We start from the raw sequence: 27771 nt of genomic DNA on the forward strand, positions 1-27771 counted from the left end.
CCAGTTTCCAATGCCTTGGATCCAGGATTACATTTTGTATTGATGGTGCTACCTCAAAACTCACAGCGGCCGCCTTGGGGAGTTCCATAGTTACAGTGTAGTTTCCATTTATTCACAGATATTTTCACAGCTCGAGATTTTCCTTTTAAATGTTGAATGTCTCTGAGGCACTTGTATAAAATATTGAACCTTTATGTATATTTCCTGTTCCAATATGAAGTATAATTAGGGAAATGTGCTGAAATGCCAACCTCCCTCGGTCCACAATATTCTCTGGATAGATTTTTATTATTCAAGAAGAAATGTACTATAACCCTCAGTGTTAATTCAAAGTACTTACACCTTTATTTGCATTATGCAGAATGATTGTGATAACGGTTGATATTAGTAGGTAACATGCTCTGCATTCGAACAATAGCATGGCATTACAGACATGTGGCACTTTATGAGTAATTATATTCTATTGACTACTGATTCTAAACGAGCCAATGCATTGGAGTTGGCACAACTTTTATTTTTACATTCAGCAATAGTTCCCACTGGATTTCCTGATTATATTGATGTGTTTTCGACTTTGGGTGGCAAACCCATTTTGCCCAGAATTATCTCCAAAGGATTTGGGAATAAGGGGTCTAATTTCAAGTCATGTCATTTTTAGTTGGTTGAATGCTGGAGTAGGTTACCTTTATGGTTACCTTGCCGGGTACGTGCATGTCTCAAAGTTTCTCGAGCACGGCACACCAAAGACAGAGGTCAGCGGCAAATAACCTCACAGAAATGTGGGGCGGGATTTTCCGGCCGATCCCGCCTGCGGCGGAGGCTGTGAACAACAGGAAGCCATGTTGAAAGCGGCGGGGCAAGTTGATCCTGCCGCTAGCCAATGGCAGGCTGCCTCTGCCGCTGCAAATTGTGCCGCGGGGGGAAGGGGAAAACCCCACCCTTTACTGAGCTTCATCATGGAGGGAAATCCTGCTTGAGTGCTGGCTGCACACAATTTTAAGGGTGTGTTTTTGATGTTGATATCCTTTATAGTTTGATGTGCCCAGTTGGCACTGCCAAACTGGCAAGGTGCCTAGGTTTCATTATGCTTGCACCGGGGATCGGGCCTCGGGTTTCCCTGCCCTTGTGAGGTGGTATGCAGGGGGGCTCCCGGACCCCCTTTTAGGTATGTTGGAGGGGGGCGGGGGTGGTTCTAGAGATCGGGGCACCATTTTTAAAATAGCGCCCCGATCTCTGCCTGCACTGGCGAGTGGAGCTAAACGTGCCTGATGGAGGACTCTGTTTTATTTCTGTTAAATTGCGCCCTTTGTGTTTTGCCTTAGTCAGATGGTCATAACCCAGTTAGTGGGATAGAGATGATGTGGTTAATGGGAGGAGCTAAGGGCTGAAACAGTCAGGTGTTGAGTTTATTTTAGACCTGTCTGTGAACAGAGTAGCTGCTTCTGAAGAACCGTGAGTTTTGATGTGCCTGTGAATAGAACAGGAACTTTTTGCCAAATGCTGGGGAGTTAAACAGTAATGACACATGCAAGAATCTGCAAGCTGTTTCCTGAAGGACCTCTCTCTCGCAAAACAGTCTATCCAAGACATCTCTGTACAGCAAGTATTCCTGGGTTTGCTAACTGTATTTAAAAGTGAATTTTGATCTGAGATGGGGTTGCTTGATTCGGGATGAAAGGATAGCAGCGAGTTTTATTGTTAACCATTGTTTAACTGGCAATTGTAAGCTATTGCGTGGTATGATGGTAATGTAGTTTAATGCTGTGTTAGTGATAAAGTTTGTTTTAATATACCATTTCCCTTTCTGTGCGTGGAATCACTCCTGGAACAAAGTATCCTTTCCTCACAGTCTTACAAATGAAATTAAATATTGGGATTTCTGTCCAGTATCCTAGCAACTGCTGGGGCCTGGTCTGGGATCCTAAGACAGCGGAAATGAAGAACGGTCCTTTCTGTGTAATATACACTGAATCAGGATTATTGCACATTCTGAAGCCACTTAAGATTCTGAGGGGGCTTGGCAGGGGCGGATGCTGAGAGGAGGTTTCCCCAACCCCACCCCCCTTAAGGGAATCTAGAACATAGGGGGCACAGTTTAAAAATAATGGGCCTCCCATGTAATGCTGAGATTAGGAGGAATTTCTTCTCCCAGAGGGTTTGTTAGTCTTTGGAATTCTGTTCCCTAGCGAGTCGTAGAGGCTGGGCCACTCCTGCTCCTATTTCTTGTGTTTTTGTGATCTTATGATCATTATGGTTAACCTTTGGTTCAGACCGATGATGCTTAAACCATTTTGATGGAAACTCTTTGCTTTGGAGGGGTTTCTCATTGATTCATCTCTTGCTCCACTGTAGCACACACACGTCGCAAAACATAATCACAGTTTAGACCCTCTTAACTGCAGCACACTGTTTTTGATTCGAAAATGAAACCTGTTATATTTGACCATCTCTCAAAGCAGTGTCTTGATCCTTTTGTGTAAACGCACTTAAAAGCTGTCTGTATCTTTGTGATCATAAATTGGAAGTCCCCTGATGGCTGTCGATGCCGAGTGCCTCAAGGATACGCATTCCCCTCTCTGATTGGAGGGAGCATCTATCACCGGCTCACAGTCATCAGCCGTTATTTATCTCCCTTCTCAACCCTGCTACCTAGCAACTAGCAAACCATGGGAGGCAGTACCTTGTTGGAATAGGATTTCATGACCAAGCAATCATTAGATTGCGGATGATTGAACGCTTCTCTGCAATTGTTAAACTTCCAACTGCAGAGCCAGAGTGAACCCCATCCGATTAGTGTGGTGCATATTCTGGTTTTAAATATCTGCCACTTTGACTCAAAATGGGATGGATGTCTTGTCTTTCTTGCATCCCTGTTCCGAGGGCTGTCTGCACTGGGAACTCTTTCCCCACTAATATCTATTCTCCGCTGCTCTCACTGCCTGTCCCACAGAGAAAGGCCTGACCACCTTCCGACTTTGTTGTTATCATAGAATTTACAGCGCAGAAGGAGGCCATTCGGCCCATCGAGTCGGCACCGGCTCTTGGAAAGAGCACCCTACCCAAGGTCAACACCTCCACCCTATCCCCATAACCCAGTAACCCCGCACAACACTAAGGGCAATTTTGGACACTAAGGGCAATTTTATCATGGCCAATCCACCTAACCTGCACATCTTTGGACTGTGGGAGGGAACTGGAGCACCCGGAGGAAACCCACGCACACCCGGGGAGGATGTGCAGACTCCACACAGACAGTGACCCAAGCCGGAATCGAACCTGGGACCCTGGAGCTGTGAAGCAATTGTGCTAACCATAATGCTACCATGCTGCCCCGTGTTGTTGACAGGGCCCTCAACAGTGTGCGGTCTATCTCCCGCGCCACTGCCCTCGCCCCCTCCCCTCACTCCCAGAACAAGGATAGAGTCCCCCCTCGTCCTCACATTTCATTCCACCAGCCTCCGTATCCTCCGCCATTTTCACCAACTCCAGCGTGATGCCACCACCAACCACATCTTCCCTTCACTCCCTCTGACAGCATTCCGCAGAGACTGTTCCCTCCGAGATAATCTAGTCCACTCCTCCACCATACCCAGTACCTCTCCCATCACCCATGGCACCTTCCCATGCAATCGCAGAAGGTGTAACACCTGCCCCTTTACCTCTTCCATGCTTAACATCCCAGGCCCAAAACACTCATTCCAGGTTAAGCAGCGTTTCACTTGCATCTCTTCCAATTTGGTCTATTGCATTCGCTGCTCCCAATGTGGTCTCCATTATATCGGAGAGACCAAACGCAGACTGGGTGATCGCTTTGTTGAGCACCTTCGGTCTGTACACATTCAGGACCCTGACCTTCCCGTTGCTTGCCATTTTAACACAAGTCCCTGCTCCCATGCCCACATGTCTGCCCTTGGCCTGCTGCAATGTTCCAGTGAAGCTCAACGCAAACTGGAGGAACAACATCTCACCTTCCGGTTGGGCACGCTACAGCCTTCCGGTCTCAACATCGAATTCAACAACTTCAGATGATTAGCTCTACCCCCCCTAGACCCATTTGTTTTCATCCCATTTTATTTCAACTGTCTCTTACCATTTCTTTCTTTCTTGTCTTTCTTAATATATATTTAACCCCCCCCCCCCCGCCCCCAATCTTATCCACCTTTCCTTACCCCTTCTCCCCTTTGCTTCCCCTCCCCCCACATCTCCATCTGTCACAGTTTAGCCTCTGATGTTAGTTTCTCTGCCGTTTGGCCTCTCACACATTTTGTTCTCTCTGGGGACTGCTGTTAGCACTCTTTCCCCTTGGTTTCTGTGACTATTAGCACCCCGTTTCCCTGGTTTTCTGTGGCTATGACTCATCTTTCATTCTCACTCCACAGTATAAATATTCCAGACATTCCCTGTCTGTTAGCTTTGACAAAGAGTCATCGGACTCAACGTTCGCTCTTTTCTCCCCTTACAGATGCTGCCAGACCTGCTGAGATTTTCCAGCATTTTCTCTTTCGTTTCAGATTCCCGCATCCGCAGTAATTTGCTTTTTTCCGACTTTGTCCCTCTGTGTCGTTTCGGGTCTTCCTTCGCAGGTTGTCCAGGTATTTTGCCTTGCGTTATCTCTTTTTCCAAATACTTGCCTCTATATGCCCAAGCGTGTGAGCTTTCTTGATATAACCGCCTCAAACATGTTCTCTTGACACCAGCTTGACTCCCACTGGTGTGCCTGCTTGGTGGTTGATGACGCACATCATAAATATAGTTTACTTCAAAAAAGCAAAACAGATTATGAGCAATCTAAAACTATGACAAGTAAAACCTCAGAGAGAATAGCTCGAGACAAGGGTGGCAGACCTGGCAAGTAAATGAATGATACTTATAACCACAATAGTCCTCAACACCGGCGCCCCGCAAGGCTGCGGACTTAGCCCCCTACTCTACTCCCTGTATACACACGACTGCGTGGCAAAACTTGGTTCCAACTCCATCTACAAGTTTGCTGACGATACGACCATAGTGGACTGGATCTCGAATAACGACGAGTCAGAATACAGGAGGGAGATAGAGAACCTAGTGGAGTGGTGTAGCGACAACAATCTCTCAATGCCAGCAAAATTAAAGAGCTGGTAATTGACTTCAGGAAGCAAAGTACTGTACACACCCCTGTCAGCATCAACGGGGCCGAGGTGGAGATGGTTAGCAGTTTCAAATTCCTAGGGGTGCACATCTCCAAAAATCTGTCCTGGTCCACCCACGTCGACGCTACCACCAAGAAAGCACAACAGCGCCTACACTTCCTCAGGAAACTAAGGAAATTTGGCATGTCCACATTGACTCTTGCCAACTTTTACAGATGCACCATAGAAAGCATCCTATCTGGCTGCATCACAGCCTGGTATGGCAACTGCTCGGCCCAGGACCGCAAGAAACTTCAGAGAGTCGTGAACACCGCCCAGTCCATCACACAAACCTGCCTCCCATCCATTGACTCCATCTACACCTCCCGCTGCCTGGGGAAAGCGGGCAATATAATCAAAGATCCCTCCCACCCGGCTTACTCACTCTTCCAACTTCTTCCATCGGGCAGGAGATACAGAAGTCTGAGAACACGCATGAACAGACTCAAAAACAGCTTCTTCCCCATTGTCACCAGACTCCTAAATGACCCTCTTATGGACTGATTTCATTAACACTACACCCTGTATGCTTCATCCGATGCCTGTGCTTATGTAGTTACATTGTATATGTTGTGTTGCCCTATTATGTATTTTCTTTTATTCCCTTTTCTTCTCATGTACTTAATGATCTGTTGAGCTGCTCGCAGAAAAATACTTTTCACTGTACCTCGGTACGCGTGACAATAAACAAATCCAATCCAATCCAATCCAATATAGATTAATGACGATTTTGCAGAAAGAACAGAAGGAACAGCAGAAACAATAGAAAGGATCAGGTCGATCTCCCCGTGCATGTCTTTTATTGCTGTGTCACCATGGAGAGTGGTGTAAACTGCTATGCATATCAGTTATGCTCGATACAATCGAGATCACAGCTCTCGCTGGGCCTTGATCCAGATCAGTATATTTAAATGAGCCATTGGGCTCATTTAAATATGCGTAGCCTGTTTGAGACAGCAGTCTCCCGGCCCCCGGTATTCCTCGGCCCTACTGACCAGGACTCATGCCGGTGCGAATTAGTACTGGCCTGGAGACCAGATGTGATGATGATGCCATGCTGGGGGGCTTCCAGGCCACTGGGGCTCCAGGTGGTTGGGGACAGGGCAGGAGCACCCAGTGAAGTCGAGATCCAGAGTGTCGTGAAAAGACCTCTTCGCGTCACCGAGTCGGGCGCATGATCGTGCCCCTAGTCACCTCATCCTGTGCAATTAATACCAAATAGGGCTTTGTATAGAAGCATAGCCCAGCATACCCCTTGGAGAGACTGCTTTCCTAGTCCAAAGGTAAATGTAGGACAACACAACAATTGTTCTTCTGATGATAATTCCCACTCAGGAATGAAGATAAAATTTCCTGCATTTCCTATTATACAGTTGTTGATGTCCTTTGGCTGTTGCACGTGGTGAATCCCGCCCGGTGTGTCTGAAGATAATGTGGGATTAGAAGCGGAGAAAAAATTAGTGCAGGGCTTACAGATAAACTTCAATCCCCCCCAACTTTTTTTAATGAATTTCTATGTCCGTATTCATACTGTGAACTGCCTTCAGAAATTTATCCCACTATAATTTGACTCACCCACCAGTGGCAGAGGATTATAATTAACGCACAATATGTTTACGTTGGCAGTTTGCCTTATGTATGTGGACATGGAATATATAATGGAGGAGGTTAACAGCAGGGTGTGGACAGACCTAAGATATTTCATGGTTTAAGTGTCTCATCTCCGAGGACATTGCATGTCGGGTGCCAAGACCCAAGTGTAGGCTTCAGGGTGAATGAGGCTTGAAGCAGAGGAATGGGAGGGTGGGCACTTGCAAACCTAACTCAGGCTGCTGTTGAATTCAAGTGCTCTGTTACCCATTTCATATGTTTCTACTAAAGGTTCCAGGCCCGGTTTGTCCATATTCATAATGTAAATTATCATGCCGCAGTTACATTGCGGTATTGATATTGCAACAGATTAGGAGGGTGTACTAACAGTTTGACAAATCCATATCAGGGGCTGTTTAGCACAGGGCTAAATCGCTGGCTTTGAAAGCAGACCAAGGCAAGCCAGCAGCACCGTTCGATTCCCATAACAGCCTCCCTGAACAGGCGCCGGAATGTGGCGACTAGGGGCTTTTCACAGTAACTTCATTTGAAGCCTACTTGTGACAGTAAGCGATTTTCATTCATTTCATATCAGCACTTTCTATTGTTCAAACAGTAATGGGAATTTCTAATGGCGAAAGTTGCCAAGAGCACAAAGGTGCCAGATTGTTAATATTGCAGGATCTAGCTCGGCTTCTAGCTACGCTGTTCCAATACAGCTGCAATATTGGCACCTACCCAACAAAAGTGTACAATTGTCCAGGTACGGCCTGTGTCCAAAAATAAAACAGCCAATCTAATCAAGCTAATTACCTCCCCATCTTTAGCAACTTGCTGTTGACAGTGCTGTCGAGCAGTAATTCACCAGTAACCTGCTTCCCAATGCTCAGTTTGGCTTCCACCAGGGCCACTCAGCTCCAGAACTCATTACCACCTAGATCCAAACATGGGCAAAGGGGCTGAAATCCAGAGGTGAGGCGGGAGTGAATTTTCTCAACATCAAGACAGCTTTTGACCATCCATCCAGGAGCCCGAGCAAAATTGAAGTCAACGGGAACCAGAGGGGAAACTCTCCTCTCGTTGGATTCATCCTTTTCTTTGATTCTTTCATGGGATGTGGGTTTCACTGGCTAGGCTAGCATTTATTGCCCATCCCTAATTGCCCTTGAGAAGGTACAGATGCGCTGCTTTGTTGAACCACTGCAGTCCATGTGGTGTAGGTATAGTTCTGTTAGGGAGGGTGTTCCAGAGCCGGGACTCTCCGAGCCCGCGGCGGGTCAGAGAATCGGCGGGGCGGCTCAAGAATCCCGCCACGCCGCTCCGACGTCGGGATGCGATTCTCCGCGGACCGGAGAATCGCCCGCCAGCCATGTGCCGCGGTCCACGCGGCGACGGTTGGGAGTCACTGAAAAAGCCCCCAGCAGCGATTCTCCAGCGCTTGATGCTCGAAGGGCCGAACTCCTACGAGTCCCACTGGCGTGGTTCTAATCTGATACCACCCGGTGGGAACTCGGATTCGCGGCCATGGTGGCGGTCCTGGGGGGGGGGGGGGGGGGAGAGAAACCGGACTCTGGGGGGGGGGGGAGCAAGGGGGGCGGGGGGGGGGGAGAAACTGGACTCTGCGGGGGGGGGGGGGGGCCTCAGCGGTGGGCAGGCTCGCGATCGGGGACCACTGATCGGCGGGCCATCACAATCGGAGGAGGACCTACCTTCCTCCGCGCGGCCCACCGTCTCCACCCGCCATGTCAGCGTCGCCCGCGTCGAAGTGGGAAGCCGCGCCCATGCGCAGACCCGCTTGCGGAATCCGCGCGCATGCTCAGCCTGGGCAGCAGGCCCCGCCAGCAGCCAGAGCTGCGGGACACCCGCCAGGACCGTGCTAGCCCCACGGAGAATCACCCCGGACTTTCTAGTTTTCACCGTTTTCCGGTGGGCACGGGGACTCAGTCCCCAAAAGGAAGAATCCCGTCCCAGGATTATGACCCTGCGACAGTGAAGAAACAATGATATATTTCCAAGTTAGGATGGTGTGAGACTTGGAGAAGAACTTCCAGGTGGTGGGGTTCCCATCCACAAAGGGAGGTGATTGTTAGAGGTCAATCATCTCAGTCCCAGGACATTGCCATCAGAGTTGCTCACAGTAGTGTCCTAGCCCAACTGTCTTCAGCTGCTTCACATGTGACCTTCCCTGCAATGTAGTCAGAAGTGGGGGTGTTCATTAATGGTTGCACAGTATTCACTTCCATTTACAGCTCTCAGATAATACCCATATGCAGCAAGACCTGGGTAACAATTAGCTTGGGCAACTTTATGGCAAGTAGGATTCATACCACATCAGTACCAGACAAGGGCCATGTCCAACATGACCAGATTTAACCATCTCCCCATGTCATTCAACAGCATTACCAATGCTGAATCCTCCACTTTCAGAATCCTGCGAGTTCTCATTGAGCAAAATCTGAACTGGACCAGCTGTATAAATAGTGTGGCCACAAGAGCAGGTCAGAGGTTGGGAATTCTGTGGAGAGTAACTCACCTCCTGACTCCCCAAAACCTTGTTCACCATCTAAAAAGGCACATGTCAGGAGTGCAATGGACTACTCTTCACCTGCCTGGATCCAACAACACTCAAGACAACACCTCCTAAACCCATGACAAAGTAGTCCATTTGGTTAATGTCCCATCCATCACCTTAAAATATTCACTCCATTCACCACTGGACTGCAGGACGTACCATCGATAAGGTGCACTGCAGCAACTCACCTAGGCTTCTTCGACAGCACCTTCCAAAGGCACAAAAGGAAAGTGCAGCAGTCACATGGGAACAACACCACCGTCTCGAGGGAAGTTAAAGATGGCCAATAAATGCGAATTAATTTTTTTTAAAGTTAGTAGACCACCCATGCTGTCACGTATGGGCATCGGAGGATTTGCTGTTTTACACTAATTGTGTTGATTCTACTATGTGTGGGGTAGCATCGGGGTCACTGATTTACAGTCGCTGAGGGAGCTAAATTCTATTTTTATCAAAATCCGTGCTGTGAATTTTGCTCGTGCTTTGGGGACTGGATTTCACAACTCTGCCCATCATTTAGTACAAGTTGCAAATCAGGGAAATTTAGTTGTTTATACAAATAATTCTACTACTTCTAATCCGGTAGCTTATTCAAAACTGCAAAGACTGAGAAAAATTACAGGTTTCGCAAGATACATCAATTGGAGATAGCTAACTGGTGTATTGGGGAATGGAAATGGGTTTAGCAATACTGGAGGGCAGTCTCCGCGGTCATAGACATAGGGCGCGATTCTCCCAATGACGCGCCGTATGGGAGAATCGCCACTTGCGCCATTTTTTCCCGTGGCATCGGTCCGACGCCGGCAGGCGATTCTCCGAGGAGAGGAGAATCGGCGCCATTTGCGCCGGCGCGTTTGGCGCGGCGCGGGTCGCTGTCCGCGGCCGGGCCGCTGATTCTCCGGCCTTGATGGGCCGAGCGGCCACGCGGAAACGGCAGAGTCCCGCCGGCGCCGTTCACACCTGGCCGCTGCCGACAGGAACTCTGCGCGCAGGGTCAGGGGGCGGCCTGTGCGGCGGGGAAAAGCGCTCCTTCACTGGGGGGGGGGGGGGAGCCTCCGATGGAGTCTGGCCCGCGGTCGGGGCCCACCAATCGGCTGCCTCTCCAGCCCCGGCCCTATTTTATTACGCGGCCGGCCCCCACCCCTCCAGCGCTGTGCTGGCCCCCACTCGGTAGTCCTCGTGCCCGTTTCGCGCTGTCATGAAACACGACGGCGTTCACGACGGCGCGAACACTCTGTCTCCATTTCGGAGAATCGCGCCCATAGAATTTACAGGGCAGAAGGAGGCCATTCGGCTCATCGCGTCTGCACCGGCCCTTGGAAAGAGCACCCTACCCAAGCTCACACCGCCACCCTATCGCTGTAGCACAGTAACCCCATCCAACCTTTTCATTTGGTCACTAAGGGCAATTTATCACGGCCAATCCACCTAACCTGCGCGTCTTTGGACTGTGGGAGGAAACCGGAGCACCCGGAGGAAACCCACGTAGACACGGGGAGAACGTGCAGACCCCACACAGACAGTGACCCAGCAGGGAATTGAACCTGGGACCCTGAAGCTGTGAAGCAACTGTGCTAATCACTGTGCTACTGTGCTGCCGTTGTAGCACTGGGAGATGCGACTGATAATCTGCAACACCAGGGAATGGGTGGAAGTCCTCGGATATGGTGGGATCTCTGGCGTTTGTCAACAGAGAGTCCTTCGATCAAATGTCCCTATGGAGTAGGAGCCTGAAGTCGAAGTGTGGAAGCTGGGCCCTGAGGTTTGGCACAACTGGGTGGTGAATGTACGGTTTAGTTCCCAGTGGGTTCCTCATCTCTGACACCAGTGAGGGCAGGAGACAATCGTGGGCACAACAGTACAGTTTGGAAGGGTACCTGGTAGTGCCACAGGTTTGTGACTTTCGAAGGGATCTCGGTAATATTAAACGTGACATGTTCTATCGATGTCTGCATGCATGTCCCCTTGTGCATTTCTCTCTCCGGGGGAATCCTGTGGAGCTGATGGGGGTGGGGGGGCTCGGCCACCTGCTGGAGAGCTGACGACAGCCCCACGTTGCCTCTTTCCAGGAAAGCGCTGGCAACACCACATGGGTTTGCTTGTCGGGCACCCTGCATGGCACATCGACAGCTCAGTTAATACCAGCGACAGCAGAATGAGTCTCTTAAATGGACAGTGAGGCCAGAAGATTGTCAATGGGCCTTTCCCTCACTCTGGATTAATTGGGGCTGGAGTCAGGAAGGTGACGGGTTCCCACTCAACAGCCTCTCAGCCAATGAAATACAACTGACCCTCTGGCCACCAGGGTCAGCACGAAGGGGGGGGGCGGGGGGGGGGGGGCGATGAGATTCCAGCCCCATCTTAATCTGTCAGCTACAAAAATATAGATGCCTACTGGAGCTTTTGAAATTTAACTCAATTGCCTTTTGTTTGAATAACAAATTAAATGAGGAAAAATACTTTATGACCCATTTTTTGTGGTCTCAGTGCCTGGCAGCTGTTAACAATTATAATGTTTCCATCCTCAATCCTTTATGGAACATGAGAGGAAAAAACCTACGAGCAGACAATAAACTGCAATTATTCTCTCTCTCACATTCACACTCACAGCCTCGCTCTCTCTCCCTCTCTGCTTAAAAGAAAATTGGCCCATTTAAATGTTACCTCAGTAAAGATTTTCAAATTTGCCCTCCAGCTGTTCTTCAAATGCTTTCAAAAAGTGTTTTTGAGCAGGTATTGTTCGATGCCGAAGGCAAATATTCCATTGGTGCGGGTAGTTTGAATGCACCCAGGGAATTCAGGTACACTGCACATGCTCAGACCGTACAGTCCAAATTCATCACCAGCATCACTCGCAGATGTGAGAAGAAATATCAAGGCCAGAACAGCCTTTTTCAGAGATCTTCGAGTAAAAACATTTCTCTGAGGAATTAAAAGACTCAAAAAGACAACTTAATGGCTGCTTAGTAGGACAGAATTTGAGTATTGCCGAAATGAGAGAAATACTGTCGAAGCTTTTCATCTTGCCCTCAATGGGACAAATACAAGAATACCAAATTTCAAAGGGAGCAAAAAAAAAAGCCATCCAACCACCTTTTTATTGTGCAGTATTGGTTGTTCTCTTTGAAATTCGGCATTCTAGCATCAGTCCTGATGAGTTTCCCCGATGTACGATCAGAATAGTCTTTTTTTCAAGAAATCCCATTTTAAAAGCTATTGGGTTGCAATTCCATTGCTGAAGCCCCCCACTATCAACACCTTGGGAGTTACCATTAACCAGAAACTGAACCCTCCTAGCCAGATATATACAATGGCTACAAGAGCAAATCTGAGGCTGGCAAACCTGCAACCACCAACTCATCTCCTGACTGTCCAAAGCCTTTCCACCACCTACAAGTCACAATTCAGGAGTGTGATGGAATACTCGCCGCTTGCCTGGATGAGCGCAGCTCCAACATCACTGAAGAAGTCCAACACCATACAGGACAAAGTGTCCCCCTTGATTGCTACCCCTTCCACAAACATTCACTCTCTCCTCCACCATCGTACGGTGGCAACAGTGTTAACCTTCTACAAGGTGCACTGCAAAAACTCACCCAGCTCCCTTAAGCAGCACCTTCCAAATCCATGACCACGATCATCTAGCAGGACAAGGGCAGCAGATTCATGGGAACACCATCACCTGGAAGTTCCACTCCAAGCCACACACCATCCTGACTTGGAAATATATCGGCGTTCCTTCACTGTCACTGGGTCAAAATCCTGGAATTCCCTCCCTAACTGCACTGTGGGTGTACCTACACCACATAGACTGTAGCGGCTCAAGATGTCAGCTCACCGCCATCTTCTCAAAGGGCAATTAGGGATGGACAATAAACGCTGGTCTAGGCAGCGACGTCCATGTCCAGTAAATGAATAAAAAAAATTGGAGACAATTACAATTTTGACACAAAAAGATGAAAGTGCAACACCAGGCATCAAGTTTTAGATAGATAGATGAGGGATTTGTACCAAGGTGCACGTGGATTTAATGGTCGAGAGCAGCCAGCGAGGCTGAAATGTCATTGAAGTGTGAAAGGAATGAAATAACCTCAAGTGAAATGGTTCATTCTGCAAATAAAATGACCACCAGGCGCAGTCAAAGGTATTTAATTCTGCTTCTGCATTTCAGCGCCTCGCGAGTGTGAGGAGGATGAGTTCCACTGTCAGAATGGTTACTGTATCCGGAGTCTGTGGCACTGCGATGGGGACAATGATTGTGGGGACGACAGTGATGAACAGTGTGGTGAGTGCGACTCTACTTGTGGTCAACTGGCCTTTGTGAAGAAGCGCCGTGATCAATTTCCTAGGCAAAAAGCATCACTTTAAAAATCACAAGCCGGTAAGGAGGACTTCCGGAGGTGGAACATGTTCCCGTTGTCACTGGCAGGGAGGGTACAGACCGTAAAGATGGCGGCTCTCCCCCGAGATCTTTGCTTGTTTTCCAGTGCCTCCCTATTTTTACCCCAAAGGACGTTTTCCAGCGGGTGAATGCAGTGATCTCTGAGTTTGAGTGGGCGGGTAAAACCCCACGAGTTAAGAAAGTGCTGCTGGAGCGGAGTCGAGGGGAGGCGGGGAGGGTTGGCACTGCCAAACTTTAGGAACTATTACTGGGCAGCAAACAGAGCCATTATTCGGAAGTGGGTAGTGGGGGAGGGGTCGGTGTGGGAACAGGTGGAGGCGGGCACGAGTTTGGGGGGATTGGTAACGGCTCCTCTGCTGTTCCCGCTGGCCATCGGTACTCCACAAGCCCAGTGGTAGTGGAGGCCCTGAGCGTCTGGGGGCAGTGGCGGAAGCAAATGGGAGTGGAGGGAGCGTCGGTGTGGGCTCCAATTTGTGGTAATCACCGGTTTGTACTGGGGAGGATGGATGGGGGATTTCGGAGCAGGGATTGAGAGGCTGGGGGGACCTGTTTATTGATGGGAGCTTTCCTTGTTTGGAGGATCTGGAAGAGGAGTTTGAATTGCCGGGAGGGAATGGGTTTCGTTATCTGCAGGTGAGGGACTTTGTGCGACGGCAGGTTTCGACCACTCCGTTTTTCCCGCCGCAGGGGATACAGGACAAGGTAGTCTCTAGAACGGGAGTGGGGGCGGGGAAGGTATCGTAAATCTATAAAGAACTTACGGAGTGGGAGGAAACCCAGATAGGTGAGCTAAAGCGTAAATGAGAAGATGAGTTGAGAAGGGAGTTAGAGGCGGGTCTGTGGGAGGAGGCTCTGAGCAGAGTCAACACATCCTCATCATGTGCCAGGCTCAGCCTGATACAATTCAAGGTGGTCCACCGGGCATACATGACGGTGGCCCGGAAAAGCAGTTTTTTGGGGGCAGAGGACAGCTGGGTGAGTTGTGCGGGGGGGGCCTGCAAATCATGTCCACATGTTTTGGACATGCCCAAAGCTCAGGGGATTCTGACAGGGATTTGCGGATGTCATGTCCACAGTACTAAAAACAAGGGTGGTGATGAGTCCAGAGGTGGCGATTTCTGGAGTGTCGGAAGACCCAGGAGTACAGGGGACAAGAGAGGCTGACGTTTTGGCCTTTGCCTCCTTGGTAGCCCGGAGATGGATCTTACTAGCGTGGAGGGACTCGAAGCCCTCAAAATCAGGGGTTTGGGTTAGTGACATGGCTGGGTTTCTCAGGCTTGATAAAAATCAAGTTCCCCCTGAGAGGATCAATGTTAGGGTTCGTCCGGAGGTGGCAGCCGTTTATCGACATCTTTGGGGGAAACTATACCGTTAGCAGATAGAATAAGGGGGGGGGGGGCGGGGGGTTAGGGAGTAAGGGAGGTAGGGGGTGTTAGGTTAATTTTGTCTAGCTTAAGTGGGAACAGTGAGAAATGGAGGCGTGTGTTACGCACTAAATTATGTTTACATTTGTAGTTGTATCTTTTGTTGTTATAAAACCATAAATGCCTTAATAAAATATTTGTTAAAAAAAAATCACAAGCAGGTACGGATGGAACCTTTGGCTAATTAAATAGGTGACCTGTTGTTCTATTCTCTGTCCAGTTTGGTGGGTCAGCTTTGGTCTTTCCCGAGGAGAGGCATTTTATTTTTGCTGTCTTTTGCTTTTCTGTTGCAGACATGAGAAAATGTTCTGACAAAGAATTTCGCTGTAACGACGGCAGTTGCATTGCAGAGCATTGGTATTGCGATGGAGACACAGATTGCAAAGATGGCTCTGACGAAGAAGGCTGTCGTAAGTATTAATCTGAGTTTAAAAAGCAACTGCCTGGAACTGTAGCACGTATTTTTAAATCCATTATGTCGGTGCATCGGTTACTTGGTGGTCGCTACTTCATGTGGCTGCATATCGCACATTGAACCCATTCGCCGTTTCAGAACCCGTTGGACCGGAGTGGAAGCAAGTCATTCTCGATCCCGAAGGACTGTCTTAAAGGAAGAAGATGCTATAATGGTGCTTTGAACTAAATGGCAAAAAGTCACGCCGCCAAATTATGTACCAAAATGGTGTCAACAGAAGATCAACATGCTTTTCGAATGGACTTTATTTCTTTCCTATTTCACGTGGGACTGTGAAAAATTTGCTGAAACATTTTTAATAAGTAAGCAGTCGATGGACAAGAAGACTCATAGTGACGCATTAGTCCCCAAGAGAAGATGAAGTTAGTTTTAGCACAAGCTGTCAATATCCTTGTTTTGAAATTGAGACATATGAGAAACCAGATCGCAGGATCCTCGGCTGCATGTCGTAAAATAATCAGGATTTCTCTTATCATTGACTCCCTTTAACGATGTATAAGTATTGAAAGAAGCAGGGCAAGAGAACACACTGCAATTTCTCAGGAAGAGATCATTCATCAGCAGGTTCTTTTCCAGTTTGCATCTGATGGAAATTTGGGAGGACCTTTAAAGACTGGGCTGATGTGTTGGGTGTTCTGGATCACATACAGGTCACCAACACTTGAAGTAGTACAACGCTATTTTATTAAAAGGTTAACTATTTGAACATACTTGAACTGTGGGTAAATACGATACTAGTTTTAACTAAAGACCTTTCCCTTGTCCTAACCAGTTGATGCACTCAGCACATGGTGAATGTCTGTGTTGCAGGCTGTGAGCTCTGTGTTCCTAGCTAGCTGCTACTCGAATGAGCGGGAACTCTGATGCTCCCTGTCTTTATAGTGCGTGTGCTCTCACTGGTGATTGGCCGCGGTGTTGTGTGTGTTGATTGGTCCCACTGTGTGTCCATCAGTGTGTGTCTGCACCATGATATACTGGTGTATATTATGACATGGGCGTTGTAACATTTCTGGCACTGGCAGTTCAGATATGATAAAAGAATCACTACAGAGCGGAAAGAGGCCATTTGGTCCATCAAGTCTCCACCGACCCTTCAGAAGACCTCCCTACCTTGGCCCAATCCCCCACCCCACAATATCCCTGTAAGCCCACTGAACCTTTGGACACTAAGGGGCAATGTAGCGTGGCCAATCCACCTAACCTGCACATGAAAATGAAAATCACTTATTGTCACAAGTAGGCTTCAAATGAAGTTACTGTGAAAAGCCCCTAGTCGCCACATTCCGGCGCCTGTTCGGGGACGCTGTTACGGGAATTGAACCGTGCTGCTGGCCTGCCTTGGTATGCTTTCAAAGCCAGCGATTTAGCCCTGTGCTAAACAGCCCCTTTGGACTGTGGGAGGAAACCGGAGCACCCGGAGGAAACCCACGCAGAAATGGTGCGAATTTACAAATCCACATAGACAGTAACCCAGGGTTGGCATTGGACCCGGGTCCCTGGTGCTGTGAGGCAGCAGTGCTAACCACTGTGCCACCACGCTGCCCCATCGATACACTCAACCTGAATTGTAATTGTCTTTTCTGCTTTAGGTCATGTTTCGTTTCCCCTTCAAGGTAGCAAAGTAGTAACATTTTGGGCCGTAACCTCTGAACTCCCCAGCATCGGATTGTGTGGGAGGCGAAGGTTACCCCAAAGGATCTGCGCTGGGGAATCCCCCCTGAGGCTTCACAAGCAAGCATTCGGACAGCAATTTCCCAGAAGTAATAACTTCCTCTAGGCAATTGCCCAGTGCTGTGATTTAAATCACAATCCTTGGATGGTTCTGCCAGGGTTAAACCAATTGTTACTCAGAAAACGTTAGAAGAATAAAAACCTCTTCTAACTTCTGGGTAAATATTTAAAGATCCTGACTGACCATCACCAGTCCCCACCCTCCCACAGGACTCTGACCCCCTCCACCACCTCCCCCGACTTATCCTGGTCCTCTAGCGGATACGCCTATCTCCCTGACTAATGACATCTCCACAGGGTATTCCTCAACCCCTGATTCCCCAGGAAATCCCCTCACCTGCGTGTGACTCCTCAATCCCTCCTCATGACCTGATCCCCCTCCCCCCCCATCCTGCAGACCTAGCCCCGAGGCCCAACCCGACCCCCAACCCCTCGACCCAAACCCACAACGCCTCCGACCTCTGACTACCTCCCCCCATCCCCAAGGTCCGACCACTCCCCCCGCACCCCCTCCCCACCCCCCCGCCAGGTTCCCCCACCTCGGCCTGAACCCCCTCCCATGCTGAGGTCTGTCCTCTCCGACAATGCCACCCTGGGAGAAATTTGTAAGAGGGCAAGGAGTGGCAATATAGCCCACTTTGTTAATTAATTTAGTTTCCTCTTGTTAAAGACAACCTTTACATTACACCAAGATTATTAAAGCTGCTCCCTTTACAGTAAAAGCACATTTAGACAAAAATCATTTTTAAAAAGCATTATCCCCCCCTGCCACATGTGTGATTAAACTAAAGCCTGGAAGTTGGGTTGGAGTCATGATCATTGTTTCAGACTTCTGCACAGAGCAGAGACAAACTCTATTAGATGCGTGCAACTGTCTAGAAGGGGTTTACGCTAATGAGGACATGAAAGAAGTAGAAAACTAAGCCCATTGCATCTACGGCTTTCAGCTAAAGCACGCACTTCTTTGATCTAAGGAGATAAAGACACAGTTTCCGAGACAATCAGCAGTCATGTAACAAGTGAGAACAATACCCTCGTCAGATTGATTTGAAGCTTGGCTATTTATAACAGTCAGCCGTAAATCGAATTTATTGTGACCAAATCTGCAACCATGAACCAACCCTGGAGAAAGAAATGGGTGAAGGAAAGTATTTCTTAATCGTTTTATGGAATGTGGACGTCAGCGGCTAGGCCAGCGTTTATTGCCCATCCCTAATTGCCATTGACAAGGTGGTGGTGAGCTGCCTTCTCGAACCCCTTGTAGTCCATAAATATTAGAGATGGCCTTCCACAGTTCAACTAATTTCACTTGATTTAGATGAAAATCCAAACATGCAGTTTTTAGCAGTTAGCGGATGAAAGACAATACAACTGGGGAGATAATAATAATAATCTGTATTGTCACAAGTAGGGTTACATTAACACTGCAATGAAGTTACTGTGAAAGTCCCCTAGTCGCCACATTCCGGCTCCTGTTTGGGTGCATTGCGGGAGAATTCAGAATGTCCAATTCATCTAACTAGTCTTTCGGGACTTGTGGGAGGAAACCGGAGCACCCGGAGGAAACCCACAAAGACACGGGGAGAACGTGCAGATTCCGCACAGACAGCGACCCAAGCTGGGAATCGAACCTGGGACCCTGGAGCTGTGAAGCAACAGTGCTAACCACTGTGCCACCGTGCCGACCATTTTACACTACCTGTCATATGTCCAGTGCATTTAATCCTGGGGATCGGAATGAACCTGTTTTGCAGTTAACACATCTGATGGCTGACGTCATGGAAATTTGGGCGCAATACTTTTACCTTGGCGTGGTACCAGTGCATTCCAACTGGGACGAGACTTCAAAATTACGCCATTGGGTTTAAAGTGCTTCAGGAACATGCTGAGACCATGAAGCGAATCCCAATCTTTTTTCTTTTCTGTCGGGTTGGAGGATTGTCTTGAATTCCGAACTGTTATAAAATAAGCAATCCATGAAATAGCTAAAACTGACCCATAAAATTCTCAAGTCTGAGAATTCACCTGTCGGCACAGAAACAAATGAACGTCAGAGACACAAATGTATGTGCACATGGAGATAAAGAGCCTGAATGAGTACAACCTGTGGTATAACTTAGGTTAATGCAGGACTTTGGGATTTCCTCCCTAAACCACCTCCTCTCCATCTTACCTACGGTGAAGCCCTCTCTAAAATTTACCCCCTTGACATTACCCATCTGTCCTTTTGCAATTTGGTTTCCTGTCTACGCCACTCCAGCATGAGGCTGGCCAATCACACGCTATTGGCCGTTGCGGCCCCACTCGGCTTCAGGCAACGTTGCAAGTGTAGGCTCCACTTGAAAGACCCATCTCCATCTTTGGAGATGTATCGGTGATGTATCAGGACCTGAGTTACCCTCAGGATCAAAATCTCCAACTTTGGGAATCCTCACTCCTTGCTCCACTCTCTGGGGCCATCGGTGCAAGGGGTAGAAGTTCGGCTCATTGGATTAGAACCAGTTGGCTCTTGGAAATAGCAGGGACCTAAGACAGTCCACTCACCTCTTGTTTATGTGTGAGTTCTGAAGGTTTTTTGTGGGGTGAATCTCTGTGCAGTTTTGGGACCATGACCTCAACTCTGTTGAGCAGAGCCAGTAGCCACCCGTTCAGATGGAGCCGTGACAGAAGAAACAATGAAGGGGAGCATTTTGCCAAGGGGTAAAATACCCCCATGGGAACAGGCATCACAATCTGTGTAGGCCATGGTTTCTGCTGGTTCCACCAAAGAAGTCGAACAAGGGATCACTCAGTTGGAGTGAGGTAAGGGAGTCCTACCTTTCACATAGAATCGCTACAGTGCAGAAGGAGGCCATTCAGCCCATCGAGTCTGCTCTAACCCTCTGAAATAGCACCCTATCTCTGCCCGCACCCCCACCATTTCCCCATGAACCGTCTTTTTTTAAATTATTTTTTAAAAAACATTTTATTAAGGCATTTATAATTTTATAACAATAAACGGTACAAATACTGATAAACATAGTGCAAAAAAAACATCTCTCACTAATCCCGCCTACCCTAAACACAAAGTAGCCTAACTCCCCCTCCCCCCCCCCCCCCACCACCCTTTTTTATTGCCTCTGCTAACAGTTTAGTTTCCCCCAAAGTTGTCGATAAACGGCTGCCACCTCCGGACGAACCCTAGCATTGATCCTCTCAGGACGAACTTAATTTTCTCAAGTTTGAGAAACCCAGCCATGTCGCTAACCCAAACCTCTGATTGCGGGGGCTTCGCGTCCTGCCACACTAACATATCCGCCTCCGGGCTACCAAGGAGGCAAAGGCCAAAACGTCAGCCTCTCTTGCCCCCTGGACTCCCAGGTCTTCCGACACTCCAGAAATCGCCAGCTCTGGACTCATCACCACCCTTGTTTTAAGTAAATCCGCAAATCCCTGCCAGTATCCCCTAAGCTTCGGGCATGCCCAAAACATAGGGACATGGATTGCTGGCCCTCCCACACACCTCACACGCTCGGTCTCTATCCCGAAAAATGTGCTCATCCGGGCCACCGTCATGTATGCCCGGTGAACCACCTTGAATTGAATCCGGCTGAGCCTGGCACATGATGAGGACGTGTTGACTCTGCTCAAAGCATCCGCCCACAGACCAGCCTCTACCTCCCCCCCAGCTCATTTACCCTTTAGCTCATCTATCTGGGTTTCCTCCCACTCCATAAGGCAGCACGGTAGCATTGTGGATATCACAATTGCTTCACAGCTCCAGGGTCCCAGGTTCGATTCCCGGCTTGGGTCACTGTCTGTGCGGAGTCTGCACATCCTCCCCGTGTGTGCGTGGGTTTCCTCCGGGTACTCCGGTTTCCTCCCACAGTCCAAAGATGTGCGGATTAGGTGGATTGGCCATGCTAAATTGTCCTTAGTGACCAAAATTGCCCTTAGTGTTGGGTGGGGTTACTGGGTTATGGGGATAGGATGGAGGTGTTGACCTTGGGTAGGGTGCTCTTTCCAAGAGCCGGTGCAGACTCGATGGGCCAAATGGCCTCCTTCTGCACTGTAAATTCTATGATAATCTATGATAATCTATAAACTCTTTGTAGATATCCAAAACCTTCCCCCTCCCCCATCCCCGTTCTATAAATTACCCTGTCCTGTATCCCCTGTGGCGGTAGGAGCGGGAAGGTCGAAACCTGCCTTTGCACAAAATCCCTTATCTGCAGATATCGAAACCCATTCCCTCCCGGCAATTCAAACTTCTCCTCCAAATCCTCCAACCAGGGAAAGCTCCCATCAATAAATAGATCTCCCAGCCTCTCAATCCCTGCTCTCTGCCACCTCTGAAACCCCCCATCCAGCCTCCCCGGAACAAACCGGTGATTATCACAAATTGGAGCCCACACCGATGCTCCCTCCACTCTCATATGCTTCCTTCACTGCCCCCAGACTCTCAGGGCCGCCACTACCATCAGGCCTGTGGAGTACCGGGCCGGCGAGAACGGCAGAGGAGCCGTTACCAATGCCCCCAGGCTTGTGCCATTACACGATGTCGCCTCTACTCGCTCCCACACCCCTCACTCCCTGGTCCCATGAACCTGTCTCATCACGTCTTTGGACACTAAGGGCAATTTATCATGGCCAGTCCGCCTAACCTGCACATCTTTGGACTGTGGGAGGAAACCGGAGCACCCGGAGGAAACCCACGCACACACGGGGAGAACATGCAAACTCCACACAGTCACCCAAGGCCAGAATTGAAGCCGGGCCCCTGGCGCTGTGAGGCAGCAGTGCTAACCTCTGTGCAGCCATGCCGCCCCGTTCCTCAGTTGGCAGAGAGGCTACATCTTTTCAATCAACAAGGTTTAGGGCAAATTGAAGATAATCCGTAACAGAATCTGCATCTGTTCCTTGCTGGTTCTGATACACTCTGAGACAAGATCTAGCCAATCCTCACATTGGCAAATTGACAACAGTGCCTGGTGTCAGTACAGGCACTCAATTGATATCCTGTTGCCAAACTGTTCTTTAATTTCAGTCTGGCGCAGCCGTCCCTTCTGCTCAGTTTTATCCATTAGGAAGAGAAAACTCAGATGCTACCATCCGTAGTTACCTGACACAATGAGGTTCAGCAAGTTTGGAACTGGTGGAGGAGGAATAGGTGGCTACAGTGTATAGTTTATCAGTTACTCAGCTTCAGTGACACACGATGACTTGGGTGTGGGACGTTAACCCGAACCCACCTATGCACAAGTCTGTCATGACTTTTTGTATGTCGGCTAAACACTACGTGCAATTTTGAGTGCAGATAATAATCACTTGCTGCTAATTATTTGGTTCTGGCTCCCTCCGAACCAGATATAATTTTCTGATTTTGTTCGTTGTTTGGCAATAAAGGCCGCTGAGAACGATGGAGCTGTTCAATTGTTGTAAAAACCCATGAGTGTCCCGGTTTGGCCAACAGTCCAACATCACATTGCGCCCATCATATAACGGGACGGACCTGTCTTTTCAAACAGTTTGCTGCCCATATGTAAACATTAGCCTTGGCTCAGTGGTGGCACTCTCACCTCGTGGGCTCAGGTAAAGGGGAGGCTGTGGTGTAGTGGTATTGTCATTGGACTAGTGATCCAGAAACCCAGGGGAATGCTCTGGGGACCCAGGTTCAAATCCCACCGGGGCAGATGGTGAAAATTGAATTCAATACAAATCTGGAATTAAAAGTCAAATGTTGACTATGAAACCATTGTCGATATTTGTAAAACCACCTGGTTCACCAATGTCCTTTAGGGAAGGAAATGCATCACCTTTACATGTGAATGGTTAGCACTGCTGCTTCACAGCGCCAGGGCCTCGGGTTCAATTCCGGCCTAGTGTCACTGTCTGTGTGGAGTTTGCACGTTCTCCCCGTGCCTGGGTGGGTTTCCTCCGGGTGCTCCGGTTTCCTCCCACAGTCCAAAGATGTGCAGGGTAGGTGCATTGACCATGCTACATTGTCTCTAAGTGTCCAAAGGTTAGGTGGAGTGGCGGACATAAGGCTGGGAATTGGGGCAAGGTTGTTTGTTCTTTCGGAGGGTTAGTGCAGACCCGATGTTAGCCTTCTGGACTCCAGAACCTCAGCAATGTGGTTGACTCCCTTAAATGCCCTCAGGGATGGACAGAAATGCTGGCACGGCCAGTGACACCCACATCACCTGAACAAATAAGAAAAAAAGCTTCAGAGAAGTTTGCACATTTGGCGCGATCCTTTGGCCACGCTGCGCCGGAAAAGCAGCTCATCACGGCGCAGCGTTGCCGGTGAAAGCCTGGGAGACCCCGCTCCCGGGAACCACCCAGCTCGCAACATCTCGCTAGATTCAACGCAATCTCGCGAGACGTTGGAAGGAGACTCCTGCCCACAGTGGGCGGGATCAGTTTTCGGCAAATCTGCATATTAGAGCGAGACAGCAAGGGATTCAATTCCTTCGCCTCGGGCGAACGCTGTTTGATACTGGTCCCCTCAAACGGGGACCAAACAGAACGGCACTTGTGGGAGTCTCCAAGGGATCGGGGGCCCCCAGCTGCATGCCCTTTGGGCAAGGTGGTGCCCTGGCACTGTTGGTGCCACCTGGGTACCTTGGCAGAGTAACCCTGGCGCTCCCAGCCTGCCACCCTGGCAGTGGCACCTGGGTGCTATTCTGGCACTGCCAAAGTGCCAAGGTGGCACTTCCAGCTGGCAGGAGGACTGCCAAGGTGCCAGGTTGGCACTGCCAAGCTGGCATTTTTTGAACGCACGCAATTAGGCCGGGGTTGCCTGGTGGGGGTGCAGGGGGGCGGGGCGCCCCTCCCATGGTGTGTTCGAGCTGGAGGGGCATCAGGAATTTTTTTTGTGGGCCTCGGAGATGGATGGCGTCCCGATTTCTCGCTGCAACGGGGAATTACGGTGAGCAGACTTCCCATTGTAAAAAACGGGACTGAGGGATGCCTCGTGCAGCGAAGGCAGCATGGTAGCACAAGTGGATAGCACTGTGGCATCACAGCGCCAGGGTCCCACGTTCGATTCCCCGCTGGGTCACTGTCTGTGCGCAGCCTGCACGTTCTCCCCGTGTCTGCGTGGCTTTCCTCCGGGTGCTCCGGTTTCCTCCCAGAGTCCAAAGACGTGCAGGTTAGGTGGATTGGCCATGATAAAATTGCCCTTAGTGACCAAAAAGGTTAGGAGGGGTTATTGGGTTACGGGGATAGGGTGGAAGTGAGGGCTTAAGTGGGTCGGTGCAGACTCGATGCGCCGAATGGCCTCCTTCTGCACTGTATGTTCTGTGTTCGGCTGCGCTTTCCCCATTTAGGCCCTTTACTCAACGCGAGTCGCGTTGAATAGCCACGTGTCTCTCGGCACTGTGAGCGCCTGGAAACATGCGGCTAAACGTGTTCGCTCGGGGACTTTGTTCCCTTTTGGGAAGATCGCGCCCATCATCTGAGTTTCCGTTTGTTCTCCCAGGCAATTAGAGTGATTCGAGGAGCATGGGTTTTTCTCTTGGTGTCCTAATCAAAATCCTCCAACCGTGGAGGCCACAGAAGATGTGGCAGCCCAGCCAAACGCCGGTTGAATTGCTGCGGGTTCAGCCAATTCCAGCGATGGACGGGGCCAGAAAACCCCACCCACAAGGGGGAACCCTCCCATTTTGAGACTAAGTGCATTAGCGGGTGGCTCCGGCGGTGCCTGCCGTCCAACCAGAACAGTGGGATCCCGCGCCAGATTCTGTGCCTGGAAGCTAATTAATTATCCACAAACGAGCTCCCCTCCCAACGCTCTAGGTGGGCCAGCAGCTGATTCATCCGCCTGCCCACAGCTGACGGGCTTGAACATCCTGCCATTATATTTAAACACGAGCCCAGCACACTCATAGTACTCTCTCCAGCCCACCTGGCTTCACCAGCAACCCAGGATGACAGCAACCCAGAGGGAAAAGGCCAGCAGCCGCAAGAAAAAGTCTGTTCCTCAATTCAACCCTCTGAGGCATTCAGCTGTGAGGCACCCATGTCCCACTCTGACCTCTATCACCACGTCTGGAGATTTCATGCGTCCCCTTCCAGTAAACAATGGACTATCCCTATGACCCCCGTGTTTGTGAGCTTTTCATGAGGTCTAGTCAGGGTGTAGCTTCCTCCCTTAGGCCTTCCCTCTGCCTTCCATTGTTTATCTTCCTCATCCACCTCCTTGCTCTTCGCCTGGCATTGTGAATCCTGCCCACTCCCCACCCACCCCCAACCTCGCACAGCCCTCCTTCCACATTGCCCCCCCTTGTCTTCGTTAGGCTAAACCCCTCCAACCCCCACCCAACCCACCTCACACTCCGCCCCTGGTCGAATTTCAGACTGGTGTTCCGGTGGCAGCCTGAGTCCCACAGCTCAGTGTTGTCCAGATAAACATTGCTGTGTGACACCAGGGGCCAGCAGACCCCTGTACTCCCCAACCCCGGGCGCTGTACTGATCCGACTCGGTTAACAGGAGGGTCCATGGGTCCAGCAGCACGGTGCTGTCTATGAAGGCCCGCTCGGCGCTCGAGGAAGGTCTGCCCCGGCAGAGTGGTGAACAGCGCATTAGGAGTAGCGAAGCACTATGACCTAAAGGCTTTATTGCACGAACCTTAACGTCTCTGGTGAAGTGAGAGCTGCCTTGAGCACGGCACTCATTACCAATCGGGTTTTAGACCGACTTAATTTCCCATTGTCATGACACAGGATTGGGAAGCCTGACAAGGTGTCGGCAGGCCGCTGTTTTAATGAGCATTCATGAGATCCAAATGAATGCCGATGGCGTTCCCGCCACCAGCCAGCAGGAAGAGTGACCCACCAGCGGGAGAATCGCTACTTGAATTTGCAGCAGGGACGTTTTGGCTCCCGCCAGATTCACCGCGTTCGTCCGTCGCCAAACCCGCCTCAGGCGGAAGCAGTGAACCAATCAAACTTCCGTTGACTTCGGTGGGGCCGGGATATCCAGGCAGCAGGGGAGACCGGAAAATTCCAGCCACCAATCCTGTTGCTTTGGTTGTGGAATGACGGGAAGCAGCGGAATACCGCGGTGCGAGCGGGGTGGGGGGGGTGGTGGGGACTATGCTGGAATTCAAAACGGTAGCGAAGGCCCTCCATTGGAACCACAGAGGGTGATAATAGAGGAATGTCACCTGGGAACAGTTGGAAAATCCACTCGGTCCACCCCCCCCCCCCCCCCCCCCCCCCCCCCCCCAGCCCCCACATATTCTCTCGCTGTTTCTTACTCTCTCTAACAAAATAAACCACCACGTTAGTGGCGCTCACAGCTGCAGCTGGGTGGAGCATGGGAAGAGAAGGGAAAGAAAAAACATTGGGAAAGAAAAAAATTACAGACAGCAAGAAGAAAAGGAAAAGACAGAAGAGGATAATGGAGGGGAGACGATCACGTCACTGTTACAAAGGGCGATATTGTGTCCTATAAGTGTGGTGTAAACCACGCATAGAATTGACGATCAATTGGTGCGTTCCATTAATCTGTGGCCCTATTTCCATGACAGAGTGAGCAGAAGCTCATTATCGCAGCCTGCCCTTGTGGCATCAAAACACATTCTCATTGACCTGCCTCAGTCTGTGCAATTGGAACTGCTCAAATAGAGCTGATGGGATCATTAATTCTTGTTAATCATTGAAATATCAGCACTGATGCAAAAGGCTACCCGTGTTTGCTTTTGCTTTTTTTTTCGCGGCTGACTGTTGTATAATCTGCTATTATTCCGCACCTTTCCCCGTGTGTACCACTTCACCCAGGTAGTTTCTGGTTGGTAACCGACTGAAAGGGTATCTTCCCCGAGATGTGACTTTGTGTTCAGCAACCAAAGAAAATTGGTGACTCTGAGCAACTGCATCAACGATGTCCGGGATTTCACCGGGATCCTGCGACAGGATGGGGAAAAGCGGGAGGAGGTGGAGGGCCATGCAAAATCTGATGGGATGGCAACGGTGCTGTTCCCATTGTCATACGATTTTTGTTGGCGATCTTCCATTCCTTAACCTGATGACAGGCGGTACGGTGGCGCAGTAATTAGCACTGTTGCCTCACAGTGCCAGGGACCCGGGTTCCATTCTAGCCTTGGGTCACTGTCTGCGTGGAGTTTGCACGTTCTCCCCGTGTTTGCGTGGGTTTCCTCCCAGGTGCTCCGGTTTCCTCACACAGTCCAAAGGTGTGCAATGTGGGTGGATTGGGCCATGCTAAATTGCCACTAAGTGTCGAAAGACGTGCAGATTAGGGTTGGGTGGATTGGCCGTCATCTATGCACGAGGTTACGGGGATAGGGCAGAGGTTGGGCCCAGGTAGCATGCTATTTCGGAGGACGAGTGCAGACTCGATGGGGCGAATGGTCTCCTTCTGCATAGGGATTCAATGGATCCTATGAATCTACCAGCAACCTTCC

At 49.7% G+C, this 27771-nt stretch overlaps 1 protein-coding gene across 5 annotated transcripts in view; it reads left to right on the plus strand.

Annotated features, from left to right (window-relative positions):
• The window catches only part of lrp4 (low density lipoprotein receptor-related protein 4), a 495226-nt gene that overhangs the window by 327312 nt on the left and 140143 nt on the right, over positions 1-27771 (plus strand). For all 5 annotated transcript variants that reach the window (XM_072466626.1, XM_072466628.1, XM_072466627.1 and 2 more), the window contains exons 4-5: positions 13502-13615; positions 15450-15566. In XM_072466626.1, coding sequence (XP_072322727.1) covers positions 13502-13615; positions 15450-15566 — 231 coding nt within the window. The remainder of the gene's footprint in view (positions 1-13501; positions 13616-15449; positions 15567-27771) is intronic.

Source organism: Scyliorhinus torazame, chromosome 10, assembly GCF_047496885.1.
Source record: "Scyliorhinus torazame isolate Kashiwa2021f chromosome 10, sScyTor2.1, whole genome shotgun sequence".
Lineage (NCBI taxonomy): Eukaryota > Metazoa > Chordata > Chondrichthyes > Carcharhiniformes > Scyliorhinidae > Scyliorhinus > Scyliorhinus torazame.